This window comes from Carassius auratus, chromosome 5 (genome assembly GCF_003368295.1).
Source record: "Carassius auratus strain Wakin chromosome 5, ASM336829v1, whole genome shotgun sequence".
Classification (NCBI taxonomy): Eukaryota; Metazoa; Chordata; class Actinopteri; order Cypriniformes; family Cyprinidae; genus Carassius; species Carassius auratus.
The window spans coordinates 17775131-17789893 of record NC_039247.1 but is presented as its reverse complement, the minus strand read 5'-3'; the positions used below and the strand labels follow the sequence as shown (position 1 = coordinate 17789893).

Sequence of the window (14763 nt, the reverse complement as noted above, 5' to 3'; positions counted from 1 at the left end):
TTGTCCATATTGTAGCAGCTAATATCACAACAGCCCTCCGTCGGTGTCCATGGCAACGGGCGACAGAAAATGAAAGGAGGAAATTAAATCATGCTGTCATGGGGGCGCATGCATTAATTTTGCATAAAGAGTGGATGATATGTGAATGCCTGGGCTTGCCTTTGTTCAGTGCTAGTGTCTGGTAAACATCCAAATATGACGAAGCCGAAACCAAAAACTTGGGTTTAAAAGCAGTTGAAAAGAGAAAGAGAGAGAGAGAAAAAAAATAAAATAACTATCAATTGTCAACTATCAGTTGAAAAATGGTTCTTTTCACTTCAGGAGGAGTACTTTCTCTTTTTTTATCTATTAAATATAAAATATTATAATTATAAAAAGACATTGATTTCTTTGTAAAAAATACAATAAATGAATAACATAATTCTTTAATGTCAAAAATGTTAAAATTAAAACAAAGAAATAAAATAACATGTCTTAAATGTGGATTTATACATCACTACAGTGCAAGAAATTGACATTATATATTGATAAAAAAATGCTGTGTTATTAAATATTAAATCTACCTATGATGTCAATGCTGTCAATGACTTCATCTAAGTGTAAAAATACTAAATCTGATAAATGAATATAATAAATTGTGTAAAAAAAAAAAGAATTTCATTATACTCGCCTGAAGAGGAATAATATGTACAACATTTTACAAAAGAGGTCCAAGGTATTGCACCGTGGGCATAAATAAACATCTTCCGGCATATTGCACTGAACTTAGTGAGCTGGGGTTCTCTAGAGTTGAAGACTGGTGTTAAGTTGATAAGGGCCAAAACGGAGCATCTGAACGGATGTTCTTGATCATTTTGATGGTTAACGTTGAATGACGTTCTGCAGGTAGTAGTAGTAATAGCCTTTTAAATCCTATGGATGATTTTTCAAGGGCTTTGTGATGCAAGGTCACTATTACAGAGCCTATTGCAATCAACTATAACAGAGATAAAGGGCAGGGTCAATACCACAATAGAATACACTACATACACCTTCAATATGTGCATAAGACATACTTCAGCCTGAATACAACAAAACAAGTTTATTATTTGGTTAGACCAAGGAGCTTAACAAGGAGCTTCGGTGCAATAATTTTCAACTTTGTGCCTTGCATATCGAGGGGCCACAGTGACAGCTGTTCATCACGGCGACAGTAACACAAGACATTTCTATCGCTCCACACCATCAATTTGCCAAGCCTGGACATTGATTTATTCATAGCCATCAGTATGCATAAATTGCCCAAAGTACAGAGAGGAAATATTGACAGAAGATAAATAAAGATCAACTGAGTCACAGTGGACAGTGTCAGATAAATCTGATTTCTGTACAACCCAGTTTAAACAAACTGAAACAACAATACTAAAAGACATCAGTTGATAACTAAAGTCATCTGCCAGAAAATAATTCACAATTTAAGGATTAAAGCACAAGACATTTTACTCATCTCCACCTGTATTGAATACCAATACAGACAAAATGTCAAAATTTAAAAATTCCTTGGCAGCCTAAAGCTGCGTTTCCAGGCTGAAGTTCAGATCAGCTGCTGCGTGACAAACAGATCATGCAAATGACCTCTGATAGATTCAGAAGTGGGAATCTTACAGTCTATCTGTCTATACCTGTGCTACATGGAAATTAGATTTTAATTTGACCAGACCGCCTGATAACAGTAAAACACTGATTGAGGGTCGAAGCTGCCATCGAAGATGTATTTATACATGAAGTATCGTCTTCGAGTATCATGATCCATCACTTTACCAGTTTTTGCATCTTCCCAGCTGCCTATAAGGCAGAGCTTGGATCTCATCAATAATGCAACAGAACATCATGTTTATGCAGTTCACACAATGACAGAGCACTAGTACATTACAGTGATTGTAGCAACAAACTGACAACATCTCTACATGCATACAACAGCCTGTGCCCACTCAAAAGCATAAAAAAGTTATTTAGGTTAAGATACAGTTCCTCAACAACAGGGGAAGAAAGTGTAAAAAAGGCAATGAATACTCACCTTCTGATTCTGTTTTGAGCAGGCTCTTATCGCTTCATGGTAGCACAGCACACAGGAAAAATAACTCTAGTGCAATGGTGATATGCAAATTAATGGATCACGCTGAATACAAGGACATTTATTATTCATAAATTACTCATGTTTATGCAAATTAGGGTACGCTGCCCTACGCAAATAAGAGGTTGGAAATTCATTCCGTCTTGCTTAATACGCTTTAGTGGCGTTTTAAAAAGGCAAAAATTAACTTACTTTTATTCATGTTTTAAAAAAGTTAATTGTCATCATCATACATTTTTTGTTAAAAGCTTTTATTTGTGTGTAAAAAATAATTCATTTTACAAGGTTCAAACATTTAAATCAAATTCATAGGACAAATTAAACCTAAATAATGTAATTAATCATACAAAATAAAAGCTGGGTTAAAAAAAAAAAATACTACTTGATGGAACCACCTTTCCAACATAGGGTATGACAAACACTTGGCGCCCCCATGTGGTCATCTGAGAGAGCGTCTCTGTGTTCTACATGTCCCGGTACGATTGTGCTGAAATAATAAAGAGTTATATTTACACTACAAAATGGACCAGTCTCTAAAAATCGACAACACGCATTAGTCCACATTGATGTTTGGCTTGAAAACCGCCACAGATCTTCCCAAAACATTATCAACCTCTTTTTCAAATTTATTAAGAAGTTTAAAGTGCCAGAATCCAGTGGCCAGTGTTTTCATAGCCTCCTTCATTTTCCACAGTGAAGATACAGTGACCGTGTGTAAATCACAGTAGGCTCAGCTGTGACCACTGTCGGTTCGAGTTTCGGAATGCTAAGTTAGATCCTTCTTGAGTCACTTTAGTCTTTCTTTACTCAGATTGTTGATCGATCGCACGCACTTGTGTCGTCAGTTTGGTCGACACTAATCGAGCTGAAACATCTCTCGTAAAGTTACTCTCGGGTTTAAACAGTGTTCAAATTGGGGGGAGGGGCATAAACATTAAGGGGGAAAATGATTCTAATAAACACCATTATAAATCTGCATGTGTGGAATGAATGAAAATGACTTTAACTGGGTGTGATTCGCCTCTTGTTCAGTATGACGCTCTGTCTGTGGATCAAGGAATGTGGTACAAAATATCATGGTTTTGAAAAATTGAGCTATTGATCTCCTTCAGATTTTTTGGAGGGCCACTTTCCTGCTCAGTGTAGCTCCAAAACACCCTGCTGGAAGTCTAGTAATGTTGGTAATCAAGCCCTTGATTAGCTGGCTCAGGTGTGTTTAATTAGGGTTGGAGCTAAACTCGACTGAACTTGACACCCCTGGGGTTTCAAGTGAAATAATTGCTTTATTTTGTTAATATGAACCATAGACTAAAAACAAGTTTGATGTGGATATTTTAAACAAACTGTTCAAAAGAGTCGATTCACATAAATGAGTCAGATTCGTGTGAGAGAGGAACACAATCGACATCATCGAAGAGCGACTAAAGGAGGCGTGATTCGTATGCGACGCATCTCGCGCATGTCTACTGTTGAACCAAGGCAGAAGGTTTAAAGAAAGATTAATAACTCAATCGTTCAAAACCATTTGATACACAGACAGAGCCTAACTGCGTGCCCAAGAGGGGTGAGACTGAAATTTTGTAATAATTTTAATGAGATCTGAAAACATTACTTTAGTTAACTGTCTCGGTAACGCACTACAATAACTTGTAGTAATTCGTGAGTAAGTTAGTAGAAAAAAATATACTAAACGAAATGTACTTGTACCTACTGGACTTCTGCACGAGAGTTAAATGCACGTTATCCGGTGTGTAATCCCAGTTGTATCTTCTATCGACAGCCTTGCATTCAACATGTATCACAACAGCTCTCAGAAGAAATTCTGGACTTACGAGAAAGAGGAAAACCTGGATAAATTAAGACTAGAAGCTAATCGGAAGTTTTGTTTAAAAGGCATGTCTAGTGGTAAGGTAAGTGACACCTGCAGGGATTCTCTATATGTATTTATTTTACATGCTAGACTACAAAATATCCTTCTATCTATCTATCTATCTATCTATCTATCTATCTATCTATCTATCTATCTATCTTTAAAGTATCTGTACAGTAATTCAGTCATTTACTGTGTTAACCGCATAAACATCAATCACACTTTGACTTTGTTCTGTCTTTCAGCCTGGAATAAATGAATCCATGTTTCTTGATGAACAAGAAGAGAAAGTGCTTTTCAGACACTATGAAAATAGACTGCTAGAATTCTGCGCCATGTTCAAGCCTGCGATGCCTAAAACTGTTGTGGTAATAATGAATATCACTTTTATCAGTTAAAGGTGGGATCATCTAGCGTGCCGTTCTGGCTCTTTGTATTTTAAAACCTGTATATGAATTTCAGGGCACAGCTTGCATGTATTTTCGAAGATTCTATTTGAACAACTCTTTAATGGAGTATCACCCTCGGACAATAATGTAAGTGTATTGAGTTGAATGAGATGTACGATCATGAGTCATTAAAGTTCTGACCTCCAAGTCCTTTTTTGCAGGTTGACCTGTGCGTATCTGTCGTGTAAAGTGGATGAGTTTAATGTGTCCTGCACTCAGTTTGTGGGGAACCTTCAGGAGAGCCCAGCAGGACAGGAGAGGGCTCTAGAACAGATTCTGGAGTATGAGCTGCTGCTCATCCAGCAGCTCAGTTTTCACCTGGTTGTTCACAATCCTTATCGACCCTTGGAGGGCTTTCTAATTGATCTGAAGGTGAGGCTAAAGTCTGGTTGTAGATCGTCCCACCCCAAATGCACGTTCTTGGTTGAACCAATGTCAAATTGTCGGGCTGCACATTTAAAAAAAGTTGCTAAACAGATTATATAAGTGCATTGTTTCTCTATTCTCAGACCAGATACCCATTGTTAGAAAACCCAGAGATGCTGAGAAAGAGTGCAGAAGACTTCCTCCACAGAGCAGCAATGACGGATGCCGGGCTCCTCTTCTCTCCGTCTCAGATCGGCCTCACTGCCGTCCTCAACAGTGCTGCACGTGCTGGCCTCAAGATGGAGGCGTAGGTTCCTCCTTCAGCATTGAGATTCTAGCAGTTGAGATGGTAGGACGTTAAAAAGTATTTTCTTTGACATTTACAGATATTTGACCGAATGCATGGGGCTTAAGGAGGATAAAGAGACCCTCTCAAAGATGTATGAGTCAATGAGACGTAAGTATTCTTCTTGTCTTTTTTTTTTAAATGTTACTAGATAAGAGATGAATAATGCCAAACACTTCTGCAAAACCACCATAAAAGGTCTCAGATATTCAGTGGGTAAATCTGTGGCCTGTAATTTCATCAAAATGATTTTATGAGAGGTTTATCTCCTGAAAGATCTATGTGTTGTGGAATGCCATTTTGATGAATACCGATCCATTCGAACCCTTCCATACCTTAACCCTATGAAGACTTCATGTATACTACTCAGAAGTCTAGAATGATTTGACTGAATTTATATTTCTAATGGTCATAAAAACCTTTTGATGTAAAGACTTAAATGGCCAACAGACTCATGTAACACTGAAGACTGAAGGAATGGATGCGGAAGGTTCAGCTTTGCATCACAAGAATAAAGTACGGTTTAAAATTTATAAAAAATTATTTGAAATACTTGTTCACTATATTTTTGATTAAACAAATGCAGCCTTGGTGAGTGAATTCTTTCAAAAATATAGAGAGAACTTACCAACGTAGTGTACTGTATATCCATCCATCAGAAGTTTTGATTTGTTCTGTGTTGTGCATAGTAACTTATTGGACAAATCAGTTATTTGGAAGTTTGCTGTGTTAAGGATACAGTGTCGTCAAAGATTATTATTTACCTGTTATTGATGCATTTAGGATACAAATGTACAATGTGGACCATAATATTGTGTCTGTTTTCGTTATAGGAATAACTAGTCTTATTAAAGCATATGAGCTTCCCAGAGCTGAGGAGGTCAATACCTGCAAACAGAAACTGGAAAGGATTCATGCTGAATTTGCCACAAACTTGTGAGTATTTGCTGGAAAATATAAAATCGATGCTACAACCCTTACAATTTTAATCAGATCAGTCTGTTTAAAAAGCACACAAAATGAATCGTACTAAGAGTTTTATTCAGCCAGGTTAGTATTTTTTTTTTTTGTATCTAAGATGCAAAAGTAGTTGGTTTTTGAGTATAAAATAGAAAAATAAAAATGCGTGAGCTACCTGAAACACACACACACGCAGACAAAAGGTAAATCTGCATCATACTTTTCATAGATTTGCTGGGTCATAAAATGCAGCTAAATGTACCACAGTGAACAACGCGAGCGGTTTCAAGTCAGGTGTAGTGAATATACACCTTCCACTAGCATTGATATATCACCATGTTTTTAGGACATGGCACATTGGTTAATCCAGACTTGTACTATGGTAATCACTGATTACAATGATGTATATCAGAGTACCATGGTATTGCCATTTCTACTGTGTAATGGTACCGTCGCCATACAATGCATCTACTTGTCAAATCGACCAAAGGGCATTATAAAAACGTAAACTGGAGATAAGTTTTGAGGTTTTAGATAATTCAATAAGTAGTAATACACATCAAGAAACAGCCAAATTAACTGAGTTTGACAAACACAAACAGGCTGATATAATATGAGATAGTTTTCTAGTCCATAGGTGTTGATGGTTGACTCCTTTATGATGTGAAATAAACCAGGAAGCCCATCATCTGCTTGCCCCATTCTGAGGAAAAGTTTTAAAATGAATATGAGCTGGAGTTTGTTGTCATTGTAGGTTAGGTGGAAGAATAGGGGGAAGGTTATTAGAAGTGAACGCATGCACCAGCCTTGTGTAATCTATCCTCCAAAATTGAATCGGTCTCACTGATCAGCTCATGTATCACATACAAACACAGGTTTGGAGATAAAAGCCAGGATCCAGCATCTTTTCAAGCGAAGCAGCTCAGAAGGTAAGATAGGAATCTTTAGATCTAAGCCTACCTGCATCTGAAACCGCAGTTGAAAATTGAGTGTAGAAGGTTTCTTAAGGCTTGCATCGTAAGTGCATCTCTCTTCCCTGATGGACAAGAGCAACGCAGTGCCAAAGTTCTTGCTTGCTACAGATGCCAGTCAGTCTAGGGCTCACGGCTCCCAGGTTGATTTTGCAGACGTCTCCATGAGGGGTTAATTCAACAGGCATTTCAGATTTACGCTCCGTTTTGGTTACTCTGTTGAAGATTTTCAGTGTAGGAAAATCCAATAGGTAATTTCTTCAGAAATAACATCTCTACGCATCTCTTTGATGGCTCAATTTTGAATCTGTTGGTTTGAGAGATTGAGATCGGCAGTGTGTTGCCTAACTAGAGTCCGAGCATCCACCTTATTCCGAGTCTTGCTGTCTTTGCTACCAATGTTTTCTCTCAGAGGACCTGGATCGTGGTTGCTACAGCCATAAAGGTACATTCAGTTCTGCAAAATAAAGACAAAATTAGGCATGGTGACCTTTCAGGATTAAGTCTTGAGGGATTGATAAAATCAACTTGATCTTCACAGTGTGTGCATAGAATTTCTTCTAGTTCACAACAGTTATAAAAGACTGATTATTTCTGTTGATACTACAGTTAAAGAGCAAATTGACAGATGAAAACTACATACGATTGTGTAGAAATAGTTATGAGCTACGATGTTGCACAAGTTTGCATGCTTACATGTGTGTGAGAGTGATGGGTCACTAAAGACAGTTACTAAATGAATGCAGTCTTCTGACGATGACAGTTTATGGTTCTGATGCTTTCCTCTCTCCATGTCCTTCAGGAAAAGAAAACATGGATATGAAGATGATGATCACGTCGTGAAAAGGCAGATGGTTGCTGATGAAGTAAGTTTATTTGAAGATCATTTGTTCCTCCGATGCACATATTCGGGCTACCGCTTGATGCGTATGGATTTTTTGTTTTGCAGGAGTGGACTGATGAGGATTTGGATGCATTGTGATGATGAAATAGTTTTTTAAATTGGCAACATCCTCAACAGTTATTTCATTGAACAGTTTTGAGTTATTCCTATTGCCATCAGTGACGGAGGATGCAATTGTCAAACTAGATTTGTAAATATTTCAGCAAAAGTCTTCTGTAAAAATAAAAAAAAATATTTTTTTATTGTTCACAATTGTTGGGTTATTTTATTAACACAATATTACCAAGAGCATAGTGCATTTACAGTACTGTTCAAAAGCTTGGGGTCAGTATTTAATGTTTTTTAAAGAAATAAAAGCTTTTCAGCAAGGAAGCGTTACATTGATCAAAAGTGACAGTAAAGACATTTATGCTTCAAAAGTATTAAAAAAAAAGTATCATAGGTTCCACATAATGGTTTTCAGCTGACAAAAAATAATAATAAAAAATTTCAACAAATGCATATTAAAATGATTTCAAAAGGCTCATGTGACACTGAAGACTGGAGGAATGGCTGCTGAAAATTCAGCTTTGTCAACACAAGAATAAATTACATTTTAAAATCCACTGGATGAGCAAGAATTGCCTGCAATTTCAATTACTGCTGTAACATTTGTACTTTTTTCAGCCTTTTAAGTTTTCTGGGTTTTGCTCAATTGATACATCACAAATGCTGTTGATAACCATAATAATGGTCCTTTATTCAAAACCAAGAACTGAAAACAGACGACAACTCGGAAGTCTTATTTTCAAAAGCCATTTGCATGAGCTGATCTGAGACAGTCAGTACTTTATAAAACATTTTTAATAAGTGCATGCAGTCCTGATACAATCTGTACTAAATTTTACTGCTGTAAACTTTTATTTTTTTTTACCTTAAATTTTCTCCTGAGAATGTGTCTGGCTTTGAATGCGTCTCAGGGAAGACTGAACCAATCAAACATTGTACAATATGGAAAACAAATCCGGTTACCTCAAATTATATACTCATGAATCCAGCAAAAGAATTTATTGTTCTGAAGTAAAATAATCATACTCTCTGAGGATGATAAAAAAAAAAACTCCAGTCTACAGCACAATTTAAACGGAACAGTAAAAAGGAAAAAAAGAACACTAGGCTGAGCACATTTTGCATATTCATAGCCATGTAAATCAGTAACAAAATTACAGTATAAAAAGCATTTTAGCTCATAATCCAGTTATAGAGGAGAATCGTTGCAGCCTTGTGTCAGTTCCGTTTCAGATCAAGCAGATGAAGAGATACACTTTTGCAGCCTGTATTTAAAAACCTCATTCTGTTGACTTGATGGGTCATTCGTTTGACCCCTCTGTTAAACCGATATTTACCCAAGATACCGAGAGCAGTCGAACCTAACGAACTGGTCGTGTGATTATAAAGTCATTGGTGAACGGACTTGTTTTGCAGCTGTAGTTTGCATAGTTCTCGTGGCACAGACAATGAGGCGGAGGAAACGGGATTGATGGAAATACGTGGAGGGTGGGAGCTGGCATGGGGATGAGGGTGGAACATGCTGGGATCCCATTGGCTACTCCATGAAGATAGAGACAAACTGACAGATAAAATGACGGAGGTGGAACTACCTGGTGATGTTGGATATGGCATATTGCTCCTGTTTCTGCTGGAGGAGCTCAGCGATGGCCAGCAGCTTCTTCAGCACATGCTGTGAAGAAAGGAAAAAGCCAACAAGAAATGACTGCATTAAAATGAAGTGAAGCCAAAGGAAATGCATTTATTTTTTTGTCTCGTTTTCTTAAGATCACAACTTGTGATGCTGACAGACATTTTCTGGTCTCTGGTGGCCTTTTCATTAATGTTTACTGAGCTTCAATGATGCATAAAAACAGCTAGATGGAGAACTACAGAACTGAAAAGAGTCAACACCATCTTAAAACTGCAGCACACATGAACTACAGGCCTCAGTAAACTTCCAAGGAGCCTCAAGATCACTTTATATAATTTAAAGTAAGATTAAACAATTTAAAGTAAATGTTTTGAATAATGTTTTAAAGCTTTGATCTGAAAAAGTAATGTAAATGAATGCCATGCCATGCATTTTTACAACAAATGCAGATTGTATAGGTATGCCCAAGCTCTTAAATATTGAACTGGGTTGAAATTGTTGAAATATTCTTTGTGGTTTTCTACAGACAAGGACTTATAAATGAAAGTTGTAATATTATTTGACAAGTAGTTGTGTTATAAGCATGATGATAACCAGTCAGTATATACATTCATGTCTGGGTCATTTGATGACCGGCTGACTGCACATTATGTTTTATATATGCCCTAGCTTTACTTATCTTAAGAGAGACACATACCTGCTGTACTCCTCTCTCATTGCTGAGGGTGCGAAGTTCATCAGAATGAGTAGCACAGATCTCATGCAGGGCAGCAAGGTCACGGGACAAATCAGTCCTAAAGTGCTCAGTAGATTCCGGGAGATCAGGAACATTCTGGAGAAACAGTACAGAAAGAATGTTATAGGAAAGCTACTTCACACAGAGCTCACAAACTTAGCCGCAGACAACCCATGCTGCTTTAAAAATGGATTCAGGGCAGTTTACCCCCAGCTCATCCAGAAACATGATCATCCTTTCTTTGTTGTTCTTGATGAAAGGATTCACCCCCTCCATATAAGGCTCCTGCAACACATCACCACAAATGCATCTCAACATTAGCATTCACGGGACTACTTGACCTATTCAGCTTTACTCATTTTCTAGCAGTGTGAAAATCCAAATACCTTAGCACCAAATTCCACCAGATTGGCCAAGTTCTGCACAGACTTTGCTACCAGGGTGAGCGTTCGGCCTGCTGTGGAGGATGGAGGGTCTGCAAAGACAAGACACATTTTCAGCATTGCTGATATCATACTTAACAAGTTTGGGTACTGATGTTCATTTCATTTTGTACACTTTTTTTGGACATGACTTTTACACATTAAAGGGGTCATATGATGCTATTTAAATTTTTCCTTTCTCTTTGGAGTGTTACAAGCTCTTGGTGCATAAAGAAATTCTATAAAGTTGCAAAGACTAAAGTCTCAAATCCAAAGAGGTAGTCTTTATAAAAGTTACGAGTCAACCATGCCCTATTAAAATGACTCGTTCTAACTCGCCTCTATGTCTCCATCACCATGTGGTGACATTGGCACTGTCAAATGTTCACGCAAACAAAGGCAGCATAACTTTTATTCTTGCTGTTGCCGCCGCCACCACCACCATGTTGTTTAGACGCTGTGTTTCATTGTTAAAGCGAAACTACTTTGTTTGGCCTTCCAACAGAGGACAAAACTAGAAATCAGTGGTTAAGTTGTATTTACAACACTGTTCCAGAACAGATCAAACCAAAAACCGTATTTTCCGGACTATAAGTCGCACCTTTTTTCATAGTTTGGCTGGTCCTGCGACTTTTACGGAGGACGAGGACTGTTTCCTGTGAGGGTAGCCTACGATGCCGATGTCTGTTTTTATAAAGTGTGGCAATATCAACTTTGCAAGTACAGTCTGGCGCTTCTGACTCACAGCCTGTTAGTACGTTTACATATTTAAAGAATTTGCCACTGATGATTCAAATGTGAGTTTTGAGCAGCGTAGAGTAGCGCTTGTTGTTTGTCATTTCTCCGATCACAAATGCAGGTATCTGCGACATGGCTTTATGTTTAAGCAGCGCGATATGCAGCACAACATGTAAAAATACAGTAGAAGTCATTATAATTAGTAAGTATGTCCCTACTGGATGCAACAAATGCCTCGCTTGTAATGGGTTTCATTGTTTCTATTTCGTCGTGCCTGGACACGTCATTAGGGTGTAACATTTCCGTCACAACCTTGAGACATTCAGCCAATCACAACACACAGTATAGCTGGCCAATCAGAGCACATCTCACTTTTCAGACTGATGAACTTTGCAAAAATCAATGTCTTTCAGAAAGGTGGGGCATAGAGGAGCAACAATAATGTACATTATGTGGTTTTTGAAACGTGAACCGCATAAACGCATTGCATTACACCAAATACACAAAAATAATTTTCTTTTCAGCATCGTCATATGACCCCTTTAAAATTCAGTCTTTTTTTGTCGTATCACATTAACTTGGGTTTGCTAATGTAGTCTGTTGTTCATTAGCTTAACTAAATAGTCTATGAAGTCTAATGGTAACTAAAACTGAATATATTTGTGGAAACTGGGCTACATTTTTTTTTTTTTTTTTTTTTTTACCTTTGCTGTATAGAAAAAGAAAAAAATCTACTGACCCCAGACTTTTGAACCCAAAAATTCTCAAAAAATGTAAACATCTATGAATTTGAACACTTCTAAACAACTTCATATATACTTAAATCTGATAATGAATGATTTATCAATGAAACCCACAGAGTACTTTACCTCACTATGACATTTTTTTTGCCTTTTACACATTTGGACCGTTAAGTGCTCTTCTATCAGACTGATGCTAAGAGGTGCAGAATGAAATATCTGAGTGGGTACTTGACCTATGCTGCATCTGAAAGAAGCACTCACCAGCAATGATGTTGAACATTCTGGGGTTGAGAATGGCAGGGCAGATGAGCCTCAGGAAGACAAAACCACTGGAGGACAGAGGCAAACACATTTTGACACTTTGCAAGATGTTCCTTTGTAAACAGGAGCAAATGTAGCTTGATAATGTGTTACCTTACAACTCGGGTTCTCATCGTAGTGTTGGTAGGCCATTTCTCTTGCACAGACTTCTGTAGACAGCCATAGATGTACCTCAGGGTCCTTTGACGGGGAGGAAAAAGACAAACTATGAATACTGAGGCCGTATAAACAGCATTTTATGATAAAAAAGTATATAATCAATTTAGTATGACATAAGGATGCACTGAAATAAAAAATCTGGTCTATATGATAAGCTAAAAATTATTTTCTTGTTGTGCCTGACCAATAAAAACACACGTTAAAAATTTATTTTGTAAAAAAAATAAACATGTTATATTCAAGCATATTGAATTATATTATAGTGATTTTTTTTTTACGTGTCAGTAAAGACATTTATAATGCTACAAAAATTTATAATTTTAATAAATACAGTTCTATTGAACTTTCTATTCATCAAGGAATTAAAAAAAATGCATCACAGTTTCAACAATAATATTAAGCAGCAGCTTTTAAAATTGATAGTAAAAATAAATGTTTCCTGAGCAGCAAATCAGCACATTAGAATGATTTCTGAAGGATCATGTACCACTGAAGAATGGAGAAATAATGCAGAAAATTCTGCTTTTGCCATCACAGGAATAAATTACATTTTAAAGTATAATAAAACAAAAAACATGTATTTTTATTTGCAATATTATTTCACAAAATTACAGTTTTTACTGTATTTTTTATCAAATAAATGGCTCCTTAGAGATCATAATAGACTACTTTTAAAACATAAAAAAATCTTTCCAATCTTAAAAGTTTTACTAGTAGTGTATATTACATAAGAATATTTTCGGTTAAAGAATTAATATTATTGCATTGTCCATTTAAATGAGTAATTCAAAATCTAAATTAAATATCTAATCTTGACCTAGAAATATTCAATATTTGGCAAATAAAATTTAATTTAATTAAAAAAAAAATAAAAATACATTTTTGCATCCTTATCCTACATAGAAGTTATTTTAAAGCTGCAGTAAGTAAATTTAGTAAAAAATATATTTTTTACATATTTATTAAACCTGTCATTATGTCCTGACAGTAGAATATGAGACAGATAATCTGTGAAAAAATCAAGCTCCTCTGGCTCCTCCCAGTGGTCCTATTGCCATTTGCAGAAACTCCATCGCTCCCGGTAAAAAAATAACCAATCAGAGCTGCGGTCCGTAACTTTGTTTGTGTTCAAAATGTATAAAAATGTATATAATAAGCGAGTACACCATGAATCCATTTTCCAAACCGTGTTTTTAGCTTGTCCTGAATCACTAGGGTGCACCTATAATAAGTGTTTATATTCTGACTATTTTAGATTGCTTCGGGGGTACCGCGGCGGAGTAACCCAGTACCTTTGTGATTCTTCATAGACATAAACAGAGAGAAGTAGTTCCGGCTACGATGTTCTTCCGCAAGACGCAAGCAGTTCTGTTTATTAACCGCTAGAGCATCAAAAGTTACCTACCGCAGCTTTAATGAAACGTTATGCCATGGGAAATGGTACAGTACCACATTTATAACTTTGTATTACAAGGCAGTAATGCTGATAGGACACTGCATGGTGATGTGCTATCATGCTTACGGGGGCAAGATTTCAGCAGCCATGAATATCTTCTCCACCAGCTCCGACAGGATGTTGAGTAAATGAGCTAGATTCAGGTTAACATCCTCATTCTTCTCCAGTTTAGACGGGTTCAGCTATGGAGGAAGACCAGAAAACACTTCACAAGAGGGAAATGGTTTCTCACTGCTAGTCTAATTTATTCACTAACAGAGAGACATGATCGTTGTGTTTAGTTCCATTACTTCACAGGACTGCTTGCTCTCCATGATCTTCAGTATGGTGTCTTTGAGTGCGTGGTGGACGAAAGGAGTTGCTGTGGCCTTCATGTACTGCTCCATCAAAGTACTGGCCAGAGTCGTGGCACGGAACAGTGTCGTGGCTTCATCTGCAACACCAAAACAAAAAGCTACATTGTAGAGATGTTCACAATGGCAAATAAAAAAAAAAAGGTGCACAATCCTTTTTTATAAGCAATGAATT

The 14763-nt window shown here is 37.0% G+C and overlaps 2 protein-coding genes across 6 annotated transcripts in view; one reads left to right on the top strand and one right to left on the bottom strand.

The window, feature by feature from the left end:
- Nucleotides 1–3369: 3369 nt before the first annotated feature.
- LOC113079160 (cyclin-H-like) lies at nucleotides 3370–9067 on the top strand. Of its 3 annotated transcripts, XM_026251367.1 has the most exons (10): nucleotides 3372–3677; nucleotides 3894–4023; nucleotides 4229–4351; nucleotides 4446–4519; nucleotides 4594–4804; nucleotides 4942–5105; nucleotides 5185–5255; nucleotides 5978–6080; nucleotides 7878–7941; nucleotides 8025–9067. In XM_026251367.1, the coding sequence occupies exons 2-10, from the start codon at nucleotides 3907–3909 to the stop codon at nucleotides 8055–8057; spliced, it is 960 nt and encodes a 319-aa protein (XP_026107152.1). In that variant the 5' UTR covers nucleotides 3372–3677; nucleotides 3894–3906; the 3' UTR covers nucleotides 8058–9067. The 3 variants fall into 3 exon arrangements, with proteins under 3 accessions (XP_026107163.1, XP_026107159.1, XP_026107152.1); XM_026251378.1 differs by lacking the exons at nucleotides 7878–7941; nucleotides 8025–9067 and adding an exon at nucleotides 6980–7070 and having other exon boundaries at nucleotides 3370–3677; XM_026251374.1 differs by lacking the exons at nucleotides 7878–7941; nucleotides 8025–9067 and adding an exon at nucleotides 6859–6954 and having other exon boundaries at nucleotides 3370–3677.
- LOC113079136 (ras GTPase-activating protein 1-like) overlaps nucleotides 6169–14763 on the bottom strand; it is a 34502-nt gene continuing 25907 nt past the window's right edge. The window contains exons 18-27 of one of the 3 annotated variants that reach the window (XM_026251344.1): nucleotides 14526–14668; nucleotides 14302–14417; nucleotides 12714–12800; nucleotides 12561–12628; nucleotides 10783–10871; nucleotides 10604–10681; nucleotides 10358–10492; nucleotides 9620–9699; nucleotides 7772–7871; nucleotides 6169–7532 (exon numbers count right to left, since the gene is read on the bottom strand). In XM_026251344.1, coding sequence (XP_026107129.1) covers nucleotides 7808–7871; nucleotides 9620–9699; nucleotides 10358–10492; nucleotides 10604–10681; nucleotides 10783–10871; nucleotides 12561–12628; nucleotides 12714–12800; nucleotides 14302–14417; nucleotides 14526–14668 — 860 coding nt within the window. In that variant the 3' untranslated portion in view covers nucleotides 6169–7532; nucleotides 7772–7807. Of the gene's footprint in view, nucleotides 7533–7771; nucleotides 7872–8128; nucleotides 8193–9619; nucleotides 9700–10357; nucleotides 10493–10603; nucleotides 10682–10782; nucleotides 10872–12560; nucleotides 12629–12713; nucleotides 12801–14301; nucleotides 14418–14525; nucleotides 14669–14763 lie in introns of those variants that run through there. The other 2 variants (XM_026251352.1, XM_026251356.1) reach the window with 2 other exon arrangements.